The sequence below is a fragment of the Xiphophorus hellerii genome, chromosome 21 (assembly GCF_003331165.1).
Source record: "Xiphophorus hellerii strain 12219 chromosome 21, Xiphophorus_hellerii-4.1, whole genome shotgun sequence".
Taxonomy (NCBI): Eukaryota; Metazoa; Chordata; class Actinopteri; order Cyprinodontiformes; family Poeciliidae; genus Xiphophorus; species Xiphophorus hellerii.
The window spans coordinates 6,487,066-6,512,335 of record NC_045692.1 but is presented as its reverse complement, the minus strand read 5'-3'; the positions used below and the strand labels follow the sequence as shown (position 1 = coordinate 6,512,335).

At 41.4% G+C, this 25,270-nt stretch overlaps 1 protein-coding gene across 3 annotated transcripts in view; it reads right to left on the bottom strand.

The window, feature by feature from the left end:
• The window catches only part of adarb2 (adenosine deaminase RNA specific B2 (inactive)), a 227,530-nt gene that overhangs the window by 30,430 nt on the left and 171,830 nt on the right, over nucleotides 1-25,270 (bottom strand). For all 3 annotated transcript variants that reach the window (XR_004337280.1, XR_004337281.1, XM_032550940.1), the window contains exons 4-8: nucleotides 24,046-24,160; nucleotides 13,816-13,984; nucleotides 8,840-8,991; nucleotides 7,288-7,456; nucleotides 1,949-2,130 (exon numbers count right to left, since the gene is read on the bottom strand). Coding sequence is in view for 1 of the 3 variants with exons in the window: in XM_032550940.1 (XP_032406831.1) it covers nucleotides 1,949-2,130; nucleotides 7,288-7,456; nucleotides 8,840-8,991; nucleotides 13,816-13,984; nucleotides 24,046-24,160 (787 nt within the window). In the remaining 2 variants the exon portion in view is untranslated. The remainder of the gene's footprint in view (nucleotides 1-1,948; nucleotides 2,131-7,287; nucleotides 7,457-8,839; nucleotides 8,992-13,815; nucleotides 13,985-24,045; nucleotides 24,161-25,270) is intronic.

Here is a 25,270-nt window from a genome sequence, read left to right as displayed (position 1 = left end):
GGGGCCGTGCTTTTAAATAAAGCAGGGGGAGGGAGTTGGACTCATCAGAGTCAATGTTTCATCAGAGTCAACGTTGGGGTGATGGAGGAGAGCAGAGGAAGGTTGAGGTGTGTGGACATCTGAATGCAAGCAAACATCCGTCTTCCCTTCTTTTCCGTCCTCCCACCCTTCGCTGTCCGGGTCTCCCGTCAGATTGAATGGCTGACTGATAAGAGGTCTGATTGCATTGATTTGGTGTAGGCCTGTCTGTCCATCTCCTTCCCTTCCCTCACCCTTGTGCTCTTCAATAGGCTTTTGCCACTCAAAGCACAGGAGGTGCGGAGATCTGACAGATCCAGACACAAGGAGAACAGAATCGTTTTAAAACACGCCAAACGGGGAGAGGACCCGACGAAACGGCAGCACTTCCCAAAGAGGTTAGCACAAACCTTATACGAGATAAATAATAAAAAACAAAACGTTTGTCTCATTTGCATTACCCATTTCTATTAATTTCCCTTTATTATGTTTTCTTCAACTTTTCTTGGGCGACTAGTTTAAATTCACACCATATCGATCGAGAAATGTCTTTTTTCTTCCTTTTACTAAAGACGGCCAATACAAGGGGAAAGAGAACAGTAGAGCTCGCTTCATATCCATACAGAGTCTCTGACATGATTTAAAGTGTTTCCCTGTTTGTAACTGTCGCTGCTTTTGTTCTTATCAATGATCCCCCAGAAACCAAACGTTGCCCTACATCTCTCTGCTCGTCTGCCACGCCACCTCGCCGACTGGCCTAGATCTGAAGTGATGGCTGACGCCGTCGCTACAAGTTGGGTGTCATTCAGATCGTCTGCCAGCATTCATCTTTCCCACAAACAGAAGCCTCGGGTCTCGACGGAGCCCGGGACGCTGACTTGCCAGACGACATCTAAGCTGTTGCTTTTCAGGCTTGGAACAATGACAGTGTGGAGCGGCGGTGGAACACGAGTTCGTGAAGCGTTTGTGGGCCGGGTGTAAGAAATGATCTGATGTGGCGCGCTTGGCTTGAAGATGAGTCATACTTTTCGTGAAGAATCTTGTACACATGTCAAAATCTTCAGGTTAGGAGCTGGAAGCTGATGCTAATTCATTAAGATGGAATATTGAGGATCTGAGCAGGTGCTGAATTGTCGCGGTTGTGCTTGACAACTATTGTTATGTTACTCTGAGCCGTCATTCGCCAAAAGCGATGTTTAGTCTATCCAGGTGCATTTCTTATTAAAAAGGTGATAACTAGGGATTATTGGCAAGCATATTTGTAATAACAGGCAAAATGTTTTTATTGTGCAGAAACTATGAAATAAACATCTTGAAGCGGCCATACTGCTAATAAAACTAGCATTCAGGTGACAAACTACTAAAGTGATACCTAGCTAACTATGTCAATGGCTAATCAGTCTTTACATGCTAGCATCAGTGACAGTCTAGATTCCCAAAATACTTCAAAGTAACATCTTTGGTTTGTTGAATAAGTAACCAATGATACAATTACACTCTATAAATCCCCGTTGGTACTCTGAAGCCCCAGTCCTCTTCATTCCCACCCAGTTACCACATTAGCATGTTCCAGTACTAGCTTGGTCTGAGAACATTGAGGATGGTCGATCAAAGCACTGACGGGAGATGACAATTGAGCAGAATTGCATAGCCAGCCTTCATAGGAAACTGATGTAAAATACAGCTCAGGAAGTGGGAACCAATCTTTCCAAACATACTTTGTTTCAAAATGTCTCTGAATAGAGTCATATTTACAACCTAATTACGTCAACAACAATATGTCCTACATGGTACCAGCATGGAGATTTCCCTATGTCGCCAAATCTGAACATTTTGCGAATACAGAAACACTTTTCAGTACCTTTGGCATAGATGTAGCCATGTAGAGTAGCCGCCTTTTAAACAGGGGTCAAATAATAATTAGCCGTACCACTTAGCAGAGGTTGGCTGCGTCTGTATGTGGCGGGCAGAGGGCCCAGGCGCTCCTGCCGCTGGGTCAGAACTCTGCTCAGGTGACCAGTGTGGCGCAGGCTTCCCACAGTGATGCTGTGCAGGTACACCGGCTCCACAAAGTGGCTCAGCAGCGCCCCCTGCAGGCCCAAGATGTTCCACCTGAGAGAAGGAGAAAAGCAAGACGAGGCGTCAGAGGAAGAGGCAAGACTGGATGACGGAGGACAGACAGACAGCTGTGAGCGCCTCGATGACAGGTAGAGACAATTTGATCATTATCTCGATGTGGGACGTGATGAATCACAGCCACTGGTTGGGTACACACACCCACGCAACACACACATCCCCAAAACATCACCGCCAAAAACAACACGGCCAAAGGTCAGTACATCAGCACTCATTACATGGAACAACACATTACCATGTGTGCATTCATCAGTGCCACTGAGGTTAATGCACTGCAGGAGAGCCGCCGTCGATTGCTCTGCGCAAGGGCCAATCACCTTCAGTTTTGTTCAGGAAGCCTCACACGCGACACGAATAACTCCGCAGCCAGCTGGTCGCGTGCCACCTACCGTGGAAACCCCCACCCATTTAACCAGCAGATGCTAATTTGAGGGTGGAAAATGATAATTACCGTGTTTATTACCATTCCCGCCATTTATCGGGGTAGAGGAGGTCTGCTGTTTTACCTGAGCTCCCGACGTTACGCGGCTAATTTCTTTACATCGTTCTTTTTGTTAATCAATGCCTCCTCTTTTTTTTTTTTTTCTCGTAGATGCAATTACGGTGCCCCGCTTGTCTTTTTTTCCCTCTTCCCCCTCCCTGGCACTCGCCGTCTTAATAATCACTCATTACAGCTGCTTTTGCTTTCCAAGCAGTCAATTAACATCAACGGCTTTCTGGGAAAAAAAAAAAAATCGCTAAGCGGCTGAGAGTCTGCATCCGCTTTACCTGCAATCTGTCACTAAGATCTGCCTTTCCCTCCCAAACAGGGGGGAAAAAAAGGCGCTTTGTTCGAAACGCCAACACATACGCATCCCAAGTGCTCCGATGATGCTAAGAAAAAAAAAAAAAAAAAGAAGTAGTTTGGGCTGAAATATTAATTCACTCCGAATGCAACACAGTGAATCTGAGACATCTTCTAATCTCATGCAAGAAGAGACAGCCATCTGGCTCGGGAAGAGACCTTCTTCCTCCCCTCTCTGCATCCCCTCCTCTGCCTCCTCCAGTAAATGCCGAGCCATTAAAGTAATGTGTTCATCTGCATAAAACCGCAGTGAAATTGAGAACATCATCGTTATATGAAAGCCATTTAGGCCCCTCAATTAAATCCAGCTGTCACCTTCAAATCAAATATTTGCAAAAGTGTCTTCGCCGGGCACCGCTTAAGAAAACAAAAGCGGCCGAGGCGGCGAGAGCTTGTTTCTTTTTTTTTTCTTTCTTTTTGGTCGTCAGGGATGTTTACGATGAGCGCGCGGGATCTCTAATGTCCCCGCTGGTCGAAGCTGGAATAACTATAATAAAGTGCGGGAAGTAAAAGGGAGTGAGGAAATAAAATAAAAAGTAATGGGAGGCTGCGCAATGAGCGGGACAGAGGACAAAAAGAGTATCCAGAGAGGAGGGGGGGGGGGATCACTTCCAGACTGCAGCAGAGAGCCGGAGCGCGCGGCCCTCAGCTGCTCTCAGTTCCGCCCTCCTCGCCTGACCTTGATAAACCGGCCCTCGGTGACCCACTCACTTTAACGGCGACCACTGATCATTTACAGCGATTAAAAGAAAAAAAAAAAAAGAAGAGGAGGAGGAAGCTGTGGAGCAAAGAGAGCACGTCTGCCGTCTTCTCCAGGCAGGGAGGAGGGTGAAGGGTGGAGGCAGGGATGAAAGGCAGGATGTCCCCTCCGCCTGTCCCCCGTCACTCTGTTTTTTTGTAAAGTAATTGCTTTCACCCTTGTTGGTGACCTGGGTAGATTTAATCACACCGTCCCCAACCCCGGCCAACTGAATCAAATTGGTCAAATTAACAGCGGCGACACAGGAGAGGGGTTCACCTCCACTCCTAACCGTCTTCTGCATCATTTTGCTCTGTTTCTCTGCATGGTTCTACCAGTCCTTTCTCTCTGTCACACACACACACACACACGCACGCCCCCCCCCCCCCCCCCACACACACACACACCACTGCAGCTCAGCTGTCGTTCTGTATGGCTCGGTTGGCACAGTGAGATGCTTACGAAGCTAAATTCATGGTTTCAGCTCATGAAGAGGCCACGTCTTGGCAGAGAAACTTAGGGGGGAAAAAAACACACACAAAAAAAAACTGATTTCAGACAATTCAGAAAAAACTGGTGTGTGGGCTCCCTGCCAGTGGGGGTGTATACTTGAGTTGTCTAGATACACTTTTGCAGCGTGTTGAGAAAGTAATTATGCCCAGTAAAACTTTGTCACTTTTTGTTGCATTGCAAAACTACAAACTTCAAAGTATTTCATTGGGACTTTTTGTTTGTTTGTTGGTAAAGTAATGCATATTTGGAACGTACAAGAAAACTTGATACATCATTTCCAGGTTGTTTGACAAATACTAGTGTTTGTGCGTCTATGGCAAGAACTGATACCCCTAAATAAAAATCTGGAGCAGCCAGTTCAGAAGTCGCCTAATCAATAAAGTTGAGTAAAAAGGAATATGCTGCATGGTTTGGAAGACATTATGAAAAATTATATATATGATGAACCTGCACACCCTCATCTCCACACGGTGGTGCCACAATCATCCTGTGGGGTTTTTTTTGTTGTTTTTTTTAAACAAATTACTAGGATGCTTATTGCAGGTTATGAGATATGCAGTATATCCATCCCACTCATTTCCTTTTAACATTTTGATTTTGAACCCAACTCAAACAGTCAAGTTTATTTGTACAGCTCATTTCAGCAACAAGGCAGTTCAAAATGCTTTGGGCCACACAAACATAATACAGTAAACAGTTGCAAAAAAAAAAGCAACAAACATAATTTGTCAAATGCCATTCTCAAACAAATATACATTAAATATATTGATCGATGTTCTAGTTATTATGAGTCTAAAGCGACTAAACAGCTGGGTTTTTAGTCTTCATTTAAAAGTTCTCAGTGTTTCAGCTGTTTTGCAGTTTTCTGGAAGTTTGTCCCAGATTTGTGGCGCATAGAAGCTGAATGCTGCTTCTCCAGGTTTGGTTCTGGTTTTGCAGAGCAGAACCAGAACCAGAACCAGAAGACCTGATTGGTCTGGAAGGTTGGTACAACAGCAGCAGATCTTTAATGCCAATCCGTTCAGTGATTTATAAACTAACAGAAGTAAAAGTCTTAGTTTGAACAAAGTTGTCACAGATTATTGGAGGTTATTATGAATATATCTACTCATGTATCTCTGAATGCATCTCAATCAGTTAGCACCTCTAAATGTGTGTTTCATCACATCAGATAGACTGTAGCCTCAGAAATGATTCAACTTTGCATATGACTGTAAATGAGCCATAGTCAATCACTGATGCTTTATCGTGTCTATAAACTATATACACTTTGTACATTTTAAAATTTTACTCATCGTAAGTATTTAAGAAGCGGCTAAGCAAAAACAGTTCACAAAAAATTATGTTTGAGTGAGCTACTTGTTAGAATATACAGGCCAAGTCTTTGACCAGCATGATGGCGAGTAAAGAGTCAACGCTACTGATTTAGAGTCACGATTAATGCACTCATTCATTAGAATAGGATTACCAAATTCAGACACATATGGGAAATCAATACAAGCACTACCTAGACTAGCATGCTTCCTGGACACATGCGCAGAGAAATGGATTAGGTAAATATCAGACAAGTCTCGGCTCGGCTTTCAGAAAGCCCGTTTTAAAATGCCTCATTCTGCCAAATCTCTGCTCTTCATGAAGAAGGTAATCTTCTAATAAAGTTAACCTTTCCACCACTCGGGTTACCTGCCTTTGTTTAAGCACACCAGAAATTTCTCGGGTGATTGAAAGCTGAAGGTTCTCTTTATTTATTTATATATACACACACACACATATACAGAAATGTGCCCCAGTGAGTAAAAATAGTAACTGCAAATAGAAAATTTGATTGTGACTTTTGTAAGATAAGTTAAAATGGATAGAAGTAAGCAGAGCAGTATTATACATGCCAATATTACCACTTTTATTTACAAGTAAACTTCTCTCTAGATCCACAGAAAAAGCCTGCGCACAAAATAGAAATGAGGCCTTCAAACTCAGAAATAAGAATTTCCTCTAGAAGATGTTTTTGTATCTCCTCCACTGAGCTGAGTCAATAGTTAATAAATTGAATTTCATGTTTGAGCTAGAAAACTCATTAACTTTTAATTGCAAAAAAAAAAAAAAGTAATATTACATTTAATCAGAATTACAGGATAAACATTTGACTGCAGTTGCATTGTTTGCTGATGTATTAAACTCTGGATTGTGTAGTCCTGTCTTATCCATCAATAATACATGAGTGGGGGGTGGAAGGGTCGAGGCTGTGGATTGTACAATGTTCTGTTGCATCAGGACAGGATACGTCACTTTTGTTGTGATTTTTACCATCTCATTTTTTTTTTTATTATTTAGGAACAAACAAATTAAATTTTTAGTGTCCTCTCCTGTTTATGTCATTTTTAGCTGAATTAATCAGAGTAGATCAAGCTTGACTTTAGCTACTCTGAAAGCTAATAATAAGCTTTCGGTTTCAATCATCTGGAATGCCGAGGTGATTGAATCTTGCCGAGGTGATTGAATCTTCTTCAGCAGACAGTAAAGATTGAGTTATAATATCACTGGGTCATTGCCAAGATCTCATTCAAACAAGCTAGAGTTTGATTAAACCGGACTAAACAGGGCTAGTGTGAATGCATCCTATAAAGCTAATGCTTCTGCGGCTCCGGCTTCTGCACCAACAGCTGTCTGAGCACATCGTACAAAGCAGGTCACATGACACAGACAGGAAGCTGCATAAGCCAATATAGTCCCCATTACTTTTCTAGGATCCTTTAAACAGAAGAGGAAGGAAAAACCCCAACCGTTGCAAGATCAACAAAGTAGCGTGCAAACTGCATTTGCACGGTTTTTTTGAAAACCGTGCAAATACAGTGAATTAAATTTTTTTAAAAATAATACAGCTGCACAACTCACTGTATGTGCAGCCGACATAAGATCACAGACAGCAGACCTAAAATAATGAAGTTAGTCAGGGATTCAGATACTGGTCATGTTAGATCAGAGCAATGCTACTCAATTTAAAGCTTTAACTCCAATTGGGTCATGTGACAGCACCGACCTGGTGATTTTGTCTGTGCAGGACATGGTGATGAGCTGCTCGCCCTGCAGAACGCCATCCCATGTCTGGACGGGCCCACGGCATCGCAAAGGTACCGTCCCTTCGCCAGACTCGATTTTGGTCCGCAGGTGGCTTCGATGCTTCCTCATAAGGTGTCTGCTGCTGTGTACTTGAAAGGAGGGAAATAAGAACAGGTCTGTTTAAGTAGGCTCTGTCTGAATAGGGGGGGAAACGTTGTTTAATCACATCGTCCTATTTTATCTTTGAGATGTCATGTCTCTTCATGGGAGTGTGCAAAGCTAAGGGATCTCTTTAGGTTCTTGTACTGTTAGTAAAGGTCCATAGTACTTGAATATATAAAAGGAAGAGACCGTTAGTGATGAACTGGTGGGAGTTGCTCATATTTTTGAGGTCCAATCAGTGTTTACAAGATCTTTTCATCTGCATCCTTCAGGATTTGTTCTCAAATCATGTACTTTTGTTTTACTTACTAGCTGTCAGATCTGTGACTCAGAAACTACATTCCTGTCAAAAAAAAAAAAATGTTACTGAAATGTATGCAAGAGAATTCCTCTTCATGTTTTAATAGCCTCACATTTCTTAGGGCTTAAAGCACAGTTCCTCCCGTCGTTTTCCTCTCTCGCTCTGTAGCTGTTCCTATGATCCGACAGAGACTAAAAATTAAGCCGGTAGCTTCCGGCTCTGAAATGTTTAAGAACAGTCGGTCAAAGGTGTCCTGAAATTTCATAATCTCTGTGAGCCCACTGCAGAACATTTATGAGGTTTAATGCCTAATATTTCTAAGGCTTCTCTGATGATGGTAGCATCTTCACTCTCTCTGTACGAGTTTCCTGAATGTTTCTCCATGCGGAGGATACAAACGGAGTCGGTTGCAGTTATGTGTGAGGACAGACGAAAAACAGTCTTGACATAATAATCTTGACATAATAGTCAAGATTATGTTTCTAAATTTGCAGAACAAACCAAAATTATAGGGATGCACAATATTATCAACATAGTAGCTGTATCGGCCGATATTAGCTGTCAAATTTAATATCGGACATTCTGTCAAACGATATAAAAGGTGTTTTTCTATGACAAACCAGCGACAATGATGCCTGCAGCACAATGTCACATTTGCACGGTCTGAGTGTTGTCATTGTCTTAGAGAACAAATGTCACGAATAAACTTGACATTTAAACATAATGTAAGTTCAAAGTGTTCCATCATGTTCAGCTCCCTTCTTAGCATTTGGTAGCAAGCTAAATTGACAAAGACAATGTAGTATTTCAAGTCCACAATAGAGAAAGCCATGTAGTTTCAGTGAATAGGTACAAGAAAAAAAAAAAAAAAAAAAAATCGGTATTGGTATCGGTTATCAGCCAAATGAGTTTTAGGATATTGGCATATCGGATATCGACAAAAAATACAATATTGTGCATCCCTAGAAAGTTATCTTAACTAATTAACAATTAATTTTCAGCAAATAAGACAAGAATGTGCTTTTATCTTTCACACTGTGATGGAATGAATGAATGTCTGGCTTCTTACGATCACTTGTAATTTCATAAGGCGAGTTGAGCCTCCCGTCCCCACATGGCGAAGTGCTGATGTACATGTGGAAATGGACATTGTCTCTCAACCTGTAGCTCTGCTCTTTGTGGCGGACGAATATCGACTCCTCCCAGTCCTCCAGCCTTTTACTTCAGGAACCAAAAGGAAAAAAGAAAAAGAGAATGAGAAAAAGCAACAAAAGTGAGCAAGACTGATGAGAAAGGTGGCACTATTCATCACAGCATAGGAAATAGATTTCCACTCCCCCCCCCCCCCCTCTCTAAAATGATGAAGAGAAGCAGAGACAGAGAGGGATGGACACAGGCTCACATTCTGACCGCAGCCTATTTTACTCATGTCAAAGTCCTGAACATTACTCAGGTTCACACTGCATACTTTCAAAATGATCACACTGTGATCCTTTAGATCAATAACGTACGGGTCCCGACGTTAAAACCCAACAAAAGGGACATCATTATTGATTTATAATTGTTCAAATAATCAGTAAGTTCAGTTTCAAAAGTAGCATAGAAGGATTTTTGGTGCAATAACATCAAAACAAAATATTGAAATACCACTATGTTGTGAATGAAACAGTTGAACTTGATGAACAAAAACATTTAGCATCACAGTTGACTGTCTTTTTCTTTTTTGGGTAGTGATCACAGATTCCTAAAATTGCGGCTCTGAGGAAACTTTTTACTTAGTAATGGGTTTCATCGCTGTATACATTTCCCTGTTCAGTTTTATTTTACTGTACATAAAGGGATCCCACAGGGCTCCCTTTAAAGGTCCTCTTATTTGTAATACTAAACTTGGTCTGAACACGTCATGTGCAAACTTAGATTTTTCTGCTGGAGCGAAACACGTGGACCAATTGTTCTTTAGGCCACTGAACTCATAGATGTACAGAATTTAATTCGACACTAAGTGACAACCGTATGACACACGCGCAGCACTTTTATCTATGCACCATGTCCAGATGGAAGCAGAAAGTAGGTCATTTATGCTAGCTTAACTTTGGCAACCTCAAAATGCACAAAGAAAAGCTACATATTTTGTTTCGTGTTTGTGTATGTAGCTAATTATAAACAAAGAGTGAAGTATGAACGACCTTTTCCACTACTTGAAACAGCAAAAAAAGGACATATGTAATATGTCTTTAATATGGTACGCTGAAATATTGAAATTCAAACTCATACATTTATTGATTTTCTCACAATTATGAGTCGTAACCTAATTGAGTTTTTTTTTTTAAATCATAAATCTTTCACTGAAAGTAAAAACTATGATTTCGTATACATTTTTAAAAGAAAATAAGACACTAGAAAGGCAGAACATAAAAAAAGATAAAAAATAAATAAAATAAATCTGAGCCTCAAAAAAGTAAAAGCAATTTGTGGTACAAAAAAAAAGGTTCTAGAAATAATTGTACTTTTTAACTTGTATGTAGTAGAAAGTGGGCATTATACAGTACATTCCCAAATGGGAAAAGTAATAAATAAACAAATAAATCACCTTAACAGCATTGAACTACAAGGACACTCCCCAAACGCAGATATTAGCAGCTCACAGAAAGCGAAAAAAAACCTCTGGGCTTCTGTGTAGCTTCCACTCCTCTGCCAGTCGTGTTGACAGAACCTGCCGCATACTGAAAGCGTTACCTGGGGTTGGAATAATTAAGCTAACTGCTGAAGGCTCACGCTAAGAACGTTTTAATTTTGATAGGACAGACTGGGGGCTGAATGACGCACAGCTGTTGCCACTAATGCTGCTGACGAGCAGCACGGCTCAGTTTATGTGCTTCCAGCAACATTAAAGCTAATGTGATGAAGTAAATTTGCAGCTTTTTAGCTGTGGTAATAAATACTTGTCAAACTGCTATGAGAGGATTTGTAGACATCAGCACAAGGATAGCTAGAGCCAGGCTAACGTTAGCAACACTCTGCAAACATCTTAGATTGTATAGACATTATACAATACAAAAAATAGACATTTGGTTTATTTAAAAGAAATAAGAGGTTGAAGGTCATTTAGCTAGTTCGACTCCTGCTATGTAAACTCCAGCTTTATCTGAGAGTATTGTTTTCATCTTCAATGTTTCCTACAGTAACCTTTAGCTGTTGATAAAAATCCTAATGCAGCAGATTTTTTACAGATTGCTACAAACACACTGTTAGTTCAGGAAACCTCATAATTAGCTCATTAGGAAAGGGTGCAGAATATTTCGATATTCAATTAATTGGAATAAGCGTTTCAATTAGGCTTATTTGTCAGATTAGAAAATACCTTTTGAAAATTGAAAACCTTTAAGCAGGTGTTAAACATACTTTTCATTAAAGTTGCATTTCAGAATAATTTTTTTACTTCTCTGATGTAATATAATAATTGTAAATGTCATGTTTTTGTTAACTGCAAGCGGAATATCTTCATAATTAACAGAAATAATAATGAAGATTATAATCTCTTAATCCATCTAATTTATTGAATGTCTATATTAATGTGGTGCAAAACAACTAAGAAATTAAGAAAATCCGATCACACCTTACCCTTAAAATTAGTTTATCTGATAAACTAAACATACTTGATAATGTTTCTATGCTGCACTACCCAAGAAAACATATTGTGTACTTAATAACAAATAGATCTGACATTTTCTAGACCTAAAATTAGGCATAACCAGTCTAACACAATCATAAATCCTAATCCAAGACACATAAGTCAGACGTTTCAAAAAGTGTTTTCTTAAGGTCTGGGTTATACAAAACAAATAAATCAACTTTTCCTCTGTTTTACAAAGTAGGCCATGGCATTCATAACGCAAAGCACGAATGTTCCTCTTTATATAACCTCTCCTCCGCCACCGATGTCCTTTCACTGGGTGTGAATGTGGCAGTCGTGGCATTTTGTTTGGTCATTTCATTATGAATTATCTTCCACATTAGCCGTTTTACTCTGCTGCCAAGTCTCTGTAGCTGCCATCTTCCATTGTCCTAAGACAAAAAGTCAGTGTTGAGTATGCAAATATGACATTCAACGATCTAGACTTCCATCCACTAATCTGATACATCAGCATTCCAGCTGAGTTCCCCGGGGAGAACAGGGAAGTAATATATTCTTATAAAGTGGACGCTGGTAAAAGTCAAAATTCATCAAAGCCATCATCTTGGAACTGGCAAGGCTCGACAATGCTACGTGAACTGCAGAAACTTTAATGCTTTTTACACATTTTCCCAATTTGTCCACGTCACGACTTCAAACTTCGGTGTATAACTTTTATATTTCAGGTGAAACCCCAACATATAACAGCTAAACAGAAGGTAAATGACAAGGCTTTCACAAATGTTTTAAAATAAAACAGGTTTCATAAAAATGTGAAGCTGATAGATGGAGAAAATTCTTGCTAGACCCATGCTTATTAATGAACTACTTTGTGTTGGTCTATCACTTCAAATTTCTATTAAATATATTGAAGTTTGTGGATTTAACGTGATAGGATGTGATAAAAAATAGGGGGCCTGACTAGTTCTGAAAGATACTGTATGGAAACAAAGAGAGCCTTAGCGGAGTTAGCTGTGCTTAGTTAGCTATAGAGAACAGCAGACATATGGCCTGTTGATTATTGAAAAGTCTCTCGTGAACAAAGCGGTGCTGTTTCCATGGAGGTTATTACAGAGGAGTTAGCATGTTTTGGCTGCAGCAGGGGGTCATAACTAACAAGCTGTGATGTTATTAAGTGTCACGTAAAACAGAATGTGATGCATGTTCAAACTACAGGAGGCTCATCGGAAACTAAAACTAATGGCAAAACATTTTCAGTGACTCGTTTCTCCGTTCACTTTCTGCAGCTGTTTAAGGTTTTGAACAGGCATGTAGAAACAGCAGCAAACTGAACACGGTTTTAGTACTATTTCCTTCTGATAATAAAGTGTAAATATTAAGAAAGGGCGTGTTTGAAACATTCGCAAAATCTGATGGACTATCTCATGTAGCCCAAAGTGAAGCGGCCGAGGTAAACTGCTCTAACGTTTAGATTATTTCATTTCTAACGCAGAAAAGGAATAATCTGCGTCTTTGGGGGGAACAAAGATGTTCAAGTCGCACAGGATTTTTGAAATTAACAAGTGTGTGTTGGCTTAAAGAGTCTCTTAATATTTACCAGGTCATTTAGGGTGCATTCACAACATCCCTGTTTAATCCAACTCTAGTTTCTTTGCCTAGAAAATCTGCTTCGTTTGGGGAGGTGTGAATGTGGGGCAACAGACTTTTTTGTAGTGTTTTTGTTTGTTTGACACAGTATAGCGTGAAAGAGAACCACACCAGCTGAAAATGCAACAAATGTTGCAACTCCGGTCCCAAATCGAACAGTGTGAAAACACCCTTAAAGAAAGTCAACTTAGAATCTCTTCCCTATTTAAGTCTTTCGTCCGTTTAAGATGTCATCTGGCTCTTTTCCCCCCTTAATGTGGTTCAGATGTGAACACAGTAATTGCATCAGGTTGCAGACCAAGAGAACGCCTTCCAGTAGCCAGTTTAGTTTATAAAATGACGGACAGAATCCAAACTAATAAACAAAAGACTTTGCGTCTCTCTTCTAAAAGCAGAAAGCCCAATGCTACTGAAGCGTTTACGCGCCAAAGCTAAGAAATACATTCAAAAGTAGTTTCTTGTTGTAACAAAATATATAAACACACATTCCTCTAACAAATTACGACTGGCAAAAGATGCAACAAAATATAAAACTCGCTAAAACGAGCTTCATATCTGGTTTGAAAGGGCAATTTTTTTATTGGCAGTTAAACGTCTCTGCATTATGCAACTTTCAAGATGCCTTCTCCAAATCTATTCAAATATATACTGTATATATATATTTACCAGAAATAGTATCCAGAAACACAATAATGATAGGAATAAATAACAAGGGGTCAAAGATGTAAATACCACAGAGATAAACTAGAGCTTTGGAGACCTACCTCAGGAAAAGTTCCAGTTGAGAGTAGAGAAAACGTATCAGAGCCCTTCGCGCCGTGACTTCGGCGTGACAGTCGTTGACGACCTGTCCTTGGTCGCTCAGGTACTCCCCGTTGATGCATTTGGTTCCCGTGGATAGCGCCACCACCTGGGCGTGCCTCAGGTCCAGATCTGTTGAGGGAGCACAGACAGGTCCTCAGCTCCTTGAACATCATCAGTTCTTCAACTCATGAACCTTTTTGGTGTGTTTGGTGTTCAGAATCTGGATTTTTTTTTTTCATTGGCTTTGTTCCAATGAGGAGAGAACAATTTATATTGGACCCAAAGAAAGAAACGTAAAGCACAGTCTGGAAATTCATTGATTTGTTTCAAACAAATCTTGGCCATCTTTTAGCTCCGTCCAGGGATGAAATTGTATTTTTGTAGGTTTTTGTAACAAGAAGCAACAGAACCAGTGTTTATCTTCAGCTTTAACGTTTGAGTAAAGAATGTGAAGGTGTTGATGTTTTCTATAGGTGAGCTCCTTCAGTTACTAAAGGAAGGCTTGGGTATGGATTATCAACACAATGTATTATTTAGATATTGTTCATCACAGCCCATTTGATCCTTACACTGTGGTGTGAAAGGAATATTTCCACCCTTGAACGTCTTTTCTGGTTTTGGCTTTTTTTGTTGTTCTTTTTCCTTTAGATGATCAGATGTTACTACTGGCGGAAAAGACAAAGAAGACTCAAGGAAGTGATAGGAGGAGGATGTTTTTAAATAACTTTTTAAAATAACTTTTAATAACCAACTTATTTATGTGTGATTTTAACCGATTTTATTTTAATGCCTAATGTATGAAGGATCATAAGCAACATCTGCAAATTTTATGTCAAAACACCAAAGAGAAGAAGATGCTGTGGTGGAATAGAGAGATCCAACAAAAATCCCGTCTCATGATGGCTCTTCTGTTAGAAAAAAAGACTTCTGTAGGTCAGACCCGAAAGACGGACAGACAGGCAGACAGAGGTTGTTTAGAGGGGGGTTAAAGGTGGGTGACGGATCAGCATGAGAACGCCTCGCCATTTCTTCCCCCGGCTGCCACAAATCTCTCCCCATCTCTTCAGAAAGTCAGGCTTCGTCAGCTCCTGGCGGTCCTGCAGGCGCCGCCGGACCGGCATGTGAGCTTTTATCAGCCTCGGCCCAGATGGCACTGCGGTGTTAGAGTCCTGACACCTCCACTGATGAGGAGAAGCAAGAAGGGCAGGGGAAATAGTAGGGGGGGAGGGGGGCGGGAGGATGAGAGAGGGAAAGGTGTGGGCAGCGTGTGGCGGGGGGGCCGGTTAATAAACGGGCACATGAGATGAAGAAAGGAAAGACCACTGACGATAGAGCACATTTAACTTTTTTTTTTATCTACAAAGTCGGAAAGTATTTCAGGTGCCACGTGACTCGGTGCAGCTCTCCTGGGCAGAATAAAATAAAAGAGTATGGATTTTATTTTTACGCTATTGTTTGGCAATGACTTTCGTATTTGTGGAGCGATCCGTCAACAAATTGCTCCACCTCGCCTCTGGACCGCTGGTATTCGAGTGAGCCGTACCAGTGCAGAGTCATCAAGGGAATTTGTAATTCGGTACATTCGCGCCTGTGTTTTAACTGTTGTTCTCCATTGGATCGGCGTTGGCCCATAGCTAAACTCAGATATCGGTATCGAAAGTGAAAAAAGTGAATCGGTGCGTCCCTATTTATAAAGAGTGTTTGTGTGCAGAGAATACGGGACATACAGAATGAAACAAGAATATTGAAGCATATTAAGCCCCTTATGCCACACATCTCTATCACATCACGAGTTCAGATATTAGCATTCCCTGTAAGCAAAAAGCCGCCAACCCGCTTTTGGTGATAAAGCGAGTTGAAAAAGGTAACAGACTCTCCCAATTTCATTCTCCTGCTTTTCCTTGCCGTTCCACTTTGCGATTGTTTAGATCAATTTTGCAGTGGATAATTTCTGCCGCGCTGCTCGCTAGCCTGCCATGAAATTGGCACCGAGGTTGCCTCCAGTTTGCAGGAGAGAGGAGAGATAAATGAAAGACAGAGACGGAGAGAGGAAGGGACAGAGCCCCGCGGGCGGCGCGCCGTTTTAAAAGGAAGAATAATCAGCTGCATCAAAGAAGAAGAAGGAAAAATAAGAAGAAGAAGAAGGGGGAGGGGACGCTCAGAAGGAACAAGGTGGAGTAAAGTGGAAGGCCCGAAGCGCTCTTCACACACAAATACATCTGTTGATCGCTGGTGATTCAGAGATGTCACACCCGAGGATAGCAGCTCTGTCAGAAAGCGCGTACATCACAGGCTTAGACCTGGAACCGCTCGCTATGGCAACTGGACTGACAGAAACCTTTAATGAGAAGACAAAAAAAAACAAAAAAACACTCAGGAGATAAACTAACTCTCTGACATCAGACAGAATTAAAGCGTCTTAGTTCCTGCCAGGCGCTTTGCTCCATCAGGGTTCTGATTGCTGTTCCTGATAACCAAATTGGACATGAAAAGTGAGGGGATGGGTTCCGTAACAATCGGGCAACGATGCGTCATTTCCCTGTCGGTTAGAGTTTAGATTTACGGCCCGAACCAGACCCAAAATGATTTACTTCTGTGGCGCGTTTAATAAGCCTATAACACAGGCAGGACAGAGAAAACCAAACTATGATGCGCCACATAAAGTTGTGTAGATCATACTTACAACAGTTTAAATATAGGTAGCTCATGCTGTTGAGGAGAGAAAGAAAATAAGGTGACAAAGTTTGTTGAATTGTAAGAATAAACCCGCACGCAGCCCCGCCCCGTTCCGCTCCTGTCAATCACATCCCAGAAGATCTGCATTTGACTGTAACCCTGCGGTTACAACAAGCCACAAAATGAAGCTGGAATTTGTTGAAGAAAAGCTAAAGACAGGAAACGTTACACTGCTTACTCAAATTATGACCTAAAAACACGGAGAAGCAGAATTCGGCTTCTATGCTCCATAAATCTGGAACAAACTTCCAGAAAACTGCAAAACAGCCAAAACATTGAGTTCCTTTAAATCTAGACTAAAAACCCAGGTGCTTCAGAAGCAAAACAAATGGAACATTGATCGACAGATTCAATGTGTATTGATGATTTTAACGACGCCACGTCACAAAATGTAAAGCCTGTTTTTGGTTTTCACAACTGTTGACGATACGATGTGTTTATGATGGTTTTTTTTGTTTGTTTGTTTTCAGATGTGAAGCACTTGGAAGTGCCATGTTGCTGAAACATGTTACACAAAATAACTCGACTGATTCATTGAAACTGAAAGCAGTAAACATATCGTTTTTACTTTGGGCTTGTTCCTATAATCAAAACTGTTTCGTCGGGTCGGATCGGGCTCCGATAAAGCACGATGTCAGTCAGAGCACAAAGCATAGACGTAGACTGAATAGATCTGCCCTCATGGATCGGCCACATTGCCGCTGATACCCGATGCAGACATTAATATCGGATCGGTGCGTCTCTACTCAGAACAGCTTCTGACTCCCACAGCATGATGCCACCGCTAGGTTTCACATTGAGGTCGATGAATTATTGTGGATATTTGCTGATGATGCATTCTTATTGATCTAACATGGAGGTACAGTGGGAACAAAAGAGCTCCTGGGCTGTAAAGACCCAACAGTTCCCCCCTCAGCAGTAAGGACAATCAGAGAGCCGGATCCGGTTTTTGCTGAACCAGCTGGTTTGTATCTCTTTTTTTGTTTTTTTCCATCAGGGTGGAAGTCAACACATTAATCAAACAGCTCGGGCGTACGCATTTCCTCTGTGCCTCTGCTTAATGTCACGTTGCTTTCACACTGCAACGCCGGTCCACTTAACTCGCTCTGTCTGCATGTTGGCAAATTGGCCTCCCGCCACCAGGCTGCATCACACTACATTACACAGAGCCGCAGCAGACTGTGAACCCCATTTGTTCGGGCTTCTCGCGTCGCGCCCAACGTTGAGTTTCCGGGTCTAGATTTCAGACTCCCGAGTCCAAACAGGACGCAGCTAACGTCGACCAGGAGAGCTCAGAATAAGAACACTGAGCTCCACTGAAACGACTTAATTATGTCAGACGTTTGAAAAACATGCAGATGTCCTACAAGGAAACTGTGTGGCGTTTGTCATCCCCCCAGCTGCCTCTTTTAATTTGTCACATAGTGTTTTGGGCCAACTTCTTCCTAATCCGTTAACACCGCAGTCAAATAAAGATGTCGGGATTCCCGCCGCAGTTCTCACGTTGTTCCAGAAGAAATGGCTTTTTCGTCTACCAAACGGAGCCGCCGTCGTTATTAAATGTAAGGAATGAAGTCATCATCTGGCCTGTTTGTGGAGGTGGGCGGGACCGCTGAGACTGTGTCTAGTGGAACAAATCAATGCTGCAAATGTTTTACAAACCAAATCATCCAGAACATTTAGGCAAATTCATAACATTAAAGTTTAAACAAAGGTGGATTTTTTTTTTTATATCTTGGAGTCCAGCAGCACATTTGTTCTGTCTAAAATCATCCTTAATATGCATTTCTTTCGTTTTTCTTGTTGCTATTGTATGTTCCAGATCCAATAAAATCTTCAGACCTGACGAAGATAACCTGAATATTTATGCAATCACTTCTTTTATGGTCAATATTTTGTAGAAATTAGTGTCCACTGTGACATCAACAGTTTTTCTTTTTTTAATGAAAACCAAATTCTGTTGATCATGACTGATTTGTAAAAGCAATAAAAAGGCTAAAACGTCAAAGGGGATGGATATTATTTTAGGCACTGCAGTTCAAAGGTAATTTTCAACTTGTACTAGTTGATTTATATAATCAAATCAACTAGTCACTCTGACCTAAACTTCATTAATGCGCTAAGTATGAAGCTCTGGAAAAAGAGCACTTAAAATGATCAGTTTCTCTTATTTTACTCTTTATAGGTTCATGTTTGAGTAACATGAACATTGTTCTTTTATTCTATGAACTGCAGACAACATGTCTCTGAAATGCCAAGCAAAAATGTGGGATCTATTTGCAGAAAATGAGAAATGGTCAAAATAATGAAAAAAAGATGCTTTCAGACCTCAAATAATGCAAATAAAACAAGTTCACATTCATTTAGAAGCAACAATATTGATGTTTTAACTCAGGAAGAGTTCAGAAATCAATATTTGGTGGAATAACCAGGAGGTTTTTCAATGGGGTCCAGTACAGTGGTCTTAATTTTTTCCAGAGCTGTATGTTATTAGCACAAAACATTTACAGAAATAAAGATACTTAAACGACCTACGCAGATCAAAAATCCGATATCCGCCCATAAAACCATTGAAAACAAACACCTTTCATAAATGCAACCTGCATCAAATCAGTGAAGCAACTACAGCAGCTCTGTGTTTTCTTTCTGCCACCACTTGGCTGCAATTCGGCCGTAAAATTCTATTTGCGCGTATCAGCAAATGACACATTCACTGGAATGAGTCTAAACAGGACAGATAAAAAAAATTATTCCTGAGCGTGCCGCGTCACGTTTTAGTTGTTTTAGCCGAGAGCAGGAAGCACCAATTACGACGAACAGCACTGTAAACAGATAGGTGTGTATTTACTGACAAAACATTTGAATAAATCCCCACGCCCTCCCAGGGCCGACTGACGAGCTCACTTCCTCTGCACGGCTGCCCATGCGTCGCATGTGTGCTTTTAATATCTCTCGCATTTGCCATTCAACCCGACAGTCCTGAATGTTCTTTGTGTCTTTTTTTTTTTTGCTTATCACCGGGGTCTTTTATTTTTATTTTTATGGGGACGGTTTAGTTTTGAGGGCATCCTCGGTTCTGCTGCAATATTTCTTCCTCTTTAATTTTAAGGTTATCGTAGTCTTGCTTTTCGTCTTGCACAAGAATATTTGGGTTCTTGCCAATCCAATCCAGGGCATCAACGTTCTGCAGTGATGCCCTGGATTATATTACGTTCGTGTTTTCATTCTTCCTCATCGTTTCAGACCATAAACTGGAGTTTACAGATTACTGCGATTTGAACAGACTCGTTTGCCTACGCTGGTTTTCCTCTGTCGGATCGGTTTTCAGGAGTGATCCCATCAAATCATGCCATATTAGCATCCGTTAGCGTCACTCAGATGACAAACCAACACAGCAGTCAGCTGTAACCGCTGCAGGTACAAGTCTACTCTGCATCCCCAGGATCAGAACCAGAAAAGGAGAAGCTGCATTCAGCTTCTATGCTCCTCTAATCTGGAACAAACTTCTAGAAAACTGTAAAACTGCTGAAACTCTGAGTTCCTTTAGACCAAGGACAAAACCCCCATCAGCTGACAGTTGCATTTTGATTAACTGTAAAGTATTCATTTTGGTCTGGATTGCAACTTTTCATTGACTTAACTTGACTACAATCTGGTTGTCATGGTGATGTCCGATGGCAATGGGGCAGCTGAGTGTCTATTGTCTCTGTTAGGTCAAAATGAGGAGATCCAGCCATAAATGGTCGTAACTTTGATATTTTCTGTTCCAGTTAGAGAGTGAAACCTCAGTTAAACACGCTGAAGAAGTAAATTTGATTCCTTGGCTATTTTTATGTTAAAGAGAACCTGTCTAGCAAATAGGTTAAAAGTTGTCAAAAACTTTTAACACACTGAAGATAAACATTGTGCCCCGATCTAAAGAAGTTCAAGAGCAGATGAGAAATAATGCCACTGACATCTTTCCTCATCTTGTTGGAAAGGTTGCAAAGCTCCTTCTATGGCGTTGGTACCGAATAAAAAGCTACACAAGAGGACGAACGACATGCCCAGGAGAAGAACCGATAAAACTGTGGAGTCTAAAACTCCACAGACTGGCAGGAAACAAACATTTGAGAGTTCCGAGGCCAAAACTTAAATAAGCTGAAGAAGAAAAGGTTTATTTCAGCGAAAAAGAAATACATACAAACACTAAAAGTAAAACAGAATCCAAATAAACGAAATGGCCGCGAGCTTTGAAATGATGCGCTATTATACGGCTGTCAGCCGCCAGTGACGGGCGCCGGGAAGCTATTACCGGAATCCCTTTATTCTTCAATGGCTCAAAAACAGGGGAAAATATTTCCTAATAAGCCAACCATTATCTCTGGGAACCATAAAGCGGACGTTAAAACATTTTCTTCCGAGGCGGAATGAGCTCTCAAGGTCAGCGCTCGTGTGCCGGCTCGTTTAAAAGTCGCTTGGGTGGAGACCTCCTCGTTGCGTTCGTGTCTTGGAGATGTTCCGCGATTGCGCCGAATGTCATCCGGCGCCCTGTCATCCGAGTCGTTGGAAAAACTCTGACGCGTAGGGGGTTAAAAAGCGACTTGGAGTCAGCAGAAGAGGCACCCTGTTGAATCTCTATCAGCTTTAACAGGCGACACATAAGGGCGTCTTTGTGAGATTCTCTCTGCTGCCACACATTCTGCTTATTCTTTCTTTCCTCATTCCCCCCGTCCTCTGACAAGCTGTTTCGTTGCCTTATGTGATTACTTGAACGTTACAGTTTGCGACGGCTGGAAAACCAGATAAAGAGCGGAGAAAAATCCCCATTTGAAAACGGATATGCCGAGTAAGAACCGAGGCTTAACTGTCATTTGTAATCAACTTGTTTGAAAACCTTTACTCTCATCTTTTCCTTTGAGTCCCCGTGGTGTTCCTCCTTCGCCGTCGTCTCTCGCATCAACGCGCTCGATGGGAGAAAACAAAACAACAACAACAAAAAAAAAAACTTAGGAAGGTTCTCTCATCTCTGTAAAGACATTTAAGTCGGGGAATGGATGCCTGCGTGTCTTTTACCACTCTTCCATATGTATGATCCGGATTTTTGTAGCTCTTTGAACACATCTGAACACTGTTTACCATCTCCAGATGCCCTGTGTTATCTCGGATAAGTAAAAAAAAGAAAGAAGAGATTTTCCACACTATTTGACGCCATGCGCTTCCAGTTTACTTTGGCATTCGTCTTGCAGCCTCAGCCTGGCGGTGGGGCTAATCTCGTTCAGGACGGAGCTCAGCTGTCTTGGCGGGACCAAGGCAAAGGGTGTGGGGGTGCTTGCTGTGTGTCCACAGTTCAAAAAAAGATCCCTGATTCATGTTGTTGTGGCAAAAGCAGGAGTATGAGACGCATGGGGACAGAGAGAGAGAAATAGAGAGAGAGAGAGAGAGAGAGAGAGAGGGGGGAGGCTGAACAGGACTCCCCAGAGTTCCTGTCAAGTTTTGGTGTCTGCTGTTGGCCACCTCGCTGCGAATGCTTGGCAGCCCGTGGTCTGGATATTTGAAGATAACATTTGCTATTAATAAACAAACAGAAGCAATTACTGGGAGGCAGAGGAGAGGAGAGGGATTGGATTAGCTCGGGATGAGCGCCGATCTCACTGAAGTCCAAACTGATGAGCTCCAGCACTCCAAAGACAGCTGAGATACCGATCCCTTCTCACTGACCCCCCCATAGCCCTGCTGCCTGCAGTGGCTCAGAGATAATACTCCTCTGTGTGTGTGTGTGTGGATGGGTGTGCGTGTGGGTGGGCGCGCGCGGGTTCGCAATTGTTGGAAGCAAAATTGTCTGCATTTGTGTGCTAAAAGTCTGTCTGGACAGCATACACTAGGGTTGGAGGGACACATCCAGGTAAACAGATGCATCATTTTATCAACATTTTTTTAAAATTTATTTTACAAGTAGTGAAGATACTATCCTGCATATTGCTTTGTTTATAAGGTTCCCACTAAAATAATCCAGACTTGACATGGCTTTATTTTTATATTTTACTCTGTTTTTTTTCTTTCAAGCACTTTTATGTGAAATGCATTGAAGACACAGTGTCGCTCCTTGGCTAACATGTTGCCTACTTCTCCATATTTAAGAGGCTGTCAACAGCTCCAGGTTTATTTGGTCTCATTTGGCGTTGCTGGCAGGATCGGGTTCACAGTGTAGCTTGGGGGACATTTTCCATCACACAAAAAGACGGTTGACTGGGTTCCCCAATTCAGTGGGCAGAGATCCACCACTTTCCCAGTGGTTTCAAAAGAAACCGTGACTATTCTATTTGATTTTTACAAGTTGTAACCCAGAACAGCCAAGTTCCTCGGACAAATGAAGTGATGAAGAAACTGAGAAGTTCAATTCTTATTTTTGTGTACATTGCACCTGGAAATATTAGAAAACCAATGTTTTCAGTCAGATAATTTTGGTAACTCTTGAGTATTTCTGCCACTCAGCTTGGCCAACTATTAAAGCAGTTCCTCGTACAATATTGGTGTCAGTACTGGGATACCTATGGATTTTCTTTTACATGTCATCCTATTCTCTGGATTAGGTGAGCGATTTGATTCAAACATTTTAAAACATAAACATATGTCCTCTTTAAATATATATTTTTTCCAGTTATACAATCTTTTTTAAGGTTATTATGTTGAGGAACAAATGCAAGGGAGCGCTTTCAAGGAATGTTGCTCATCGAATAAGCTTGAAAGTTTTCACTGGGATCCAACGATCAGAAAGGTTTGGCAGCATAGGAAAACCAAGCACAAGAACAAACCAAAATTCTGCAGTGCACATATGAGAGCTGTAGAAACACTTTTCACATGTATGAATGTTGGATGTCTGAGACAGTCGAAAATTCACACAGGAACATGCTAGGAAATGTACGTGCATGAAAATTCCAGGTGTAACAACTCGGCAGCTAAATCCCTAGCGGGATAAATGGCCATGTGATTGTTTCATGCTGCAGCAGGGCAGCAGTGCAGAACTTCCTCCTCCTCCTCCTCCTCCTCGCTGTCACTCCGTCAGGTTTTTAGATTAGGCTGATCTAGTTAGGATTCCCACGGTGGCATCTGGGACTGCTGTCAAGGCTGCCTCGACGCTACGAGTCCAGCATGCAGCGGGGATGACTGACACTCCTTACTATGTCTCATTCTCCTCGGAGACTCCGAACAGTCAATAATTCAGCAAGGAGGTGCATTCTCCAGCATGAGCTCAAGGAACAGCACGAAATGGAAACTCTGTCTGTCTTCCCACGCTCACTTCATAATTTCTCTCTCTATCTAGATTTCCTTCCCCCCATCCCCACCCTCGTTCTCTCCGTGCCTCTTTGCTCCCTCCCCGTCGCGCTCCCCTCCACACACACTGTCACTCTGTCTATATTGCGCTACTTCAATAATTCAAAGTCATATATAAAAGTCAATGAAATTTGCCATACCTCGGGTCATTACGATGCCTGCCAGGGATTTGTGTCGAGCGTGCGCCGGACTGCAGCCGCCCACCAGCGACCGGTACTTCTCCCTCACCAAGTGGAATATTGAATCGGCAAAGTCCTGGAAAAACAGAATCGCCGCCTTAATTTTATTTTTAACATTGATCTGTGCAGACTGAGGCGCCCATGTGACATTTTGCCATGTGATGTTTGACTTCTTGAACGTGTCGGGCGAGAACGCGAGCAACAAGGGGAGAACATTTGGTTTAACAGGACTCTGATGACGTCTCGAAGAGCAGATAACGCTTACCTCAACAGTATTTAAAAATCAGCACAGAACTACTCTCTCATGTCGGTGAGACATAACAGAAAAAAAGCACTTTAGATAAAATATCTTTATATTATTGGGGTCACAATGATGTCTAACAGTGATCAGTGAAGCTCCTTTGTTGCTAAAGGAATCTTTTTTTCACCCTTAACCCAAATATGCTTACAGTATCTTCTGCATTACTTGAGCAAAGAACACTTTATTTTGGAGGCATAGACTGCAAGCCTTATGGCACCATCACAACTGTGAAGTACGGGGTTAGCAGCATCATGATGTGTGGTTAAGCTGGTGCCCTTAACAAAACAAAAGGCATCAGGAAAGCACTTTATGTGAAAAAGTCAACATGTAGAGACCTGAGCCTGTGAGCTAAAGCTTCGGCTCAAATGGATATCATGTTAAAGTATTCCTAATCAAAGCAAAATTAGCTACAAAGTTTCTAGAAAAGAGCTAAAAGAATGACACTAGCAACCTGCAAACTCGACTCAGTTACAGCGGTTCAGGCAGGAGTAATGGGTCATAATTCCTGCAAACTGTGGTGAAAAAGCTTGTGAAACGATACCCACATTGATTTTTCTACCATATGGTAAGACATATGGTTAATACGCAATTATACCAAATACCAAGTAAACCTGTGTGAACTTTAGACTTCAAAGACTTTTAAATATTCTGAGAAAAATCTCCCAAATATTCTAGATTTAGCAAAGAGACATAAATGTGGTAATCATAACTAGCTGACAGGAGCCTAGCTAAATGTCAAGACAAAATTTCTACACAGATTTAATGTGGGAATTTCAGGAAGCTCTAAAGACAAAAAACGAGGCTCTTCTTGTTATTGATCTAATTATATACAGGGTTGAAAGACTTTTATACATTAGGGCATAATGTGCAGAAAATAATCACTTA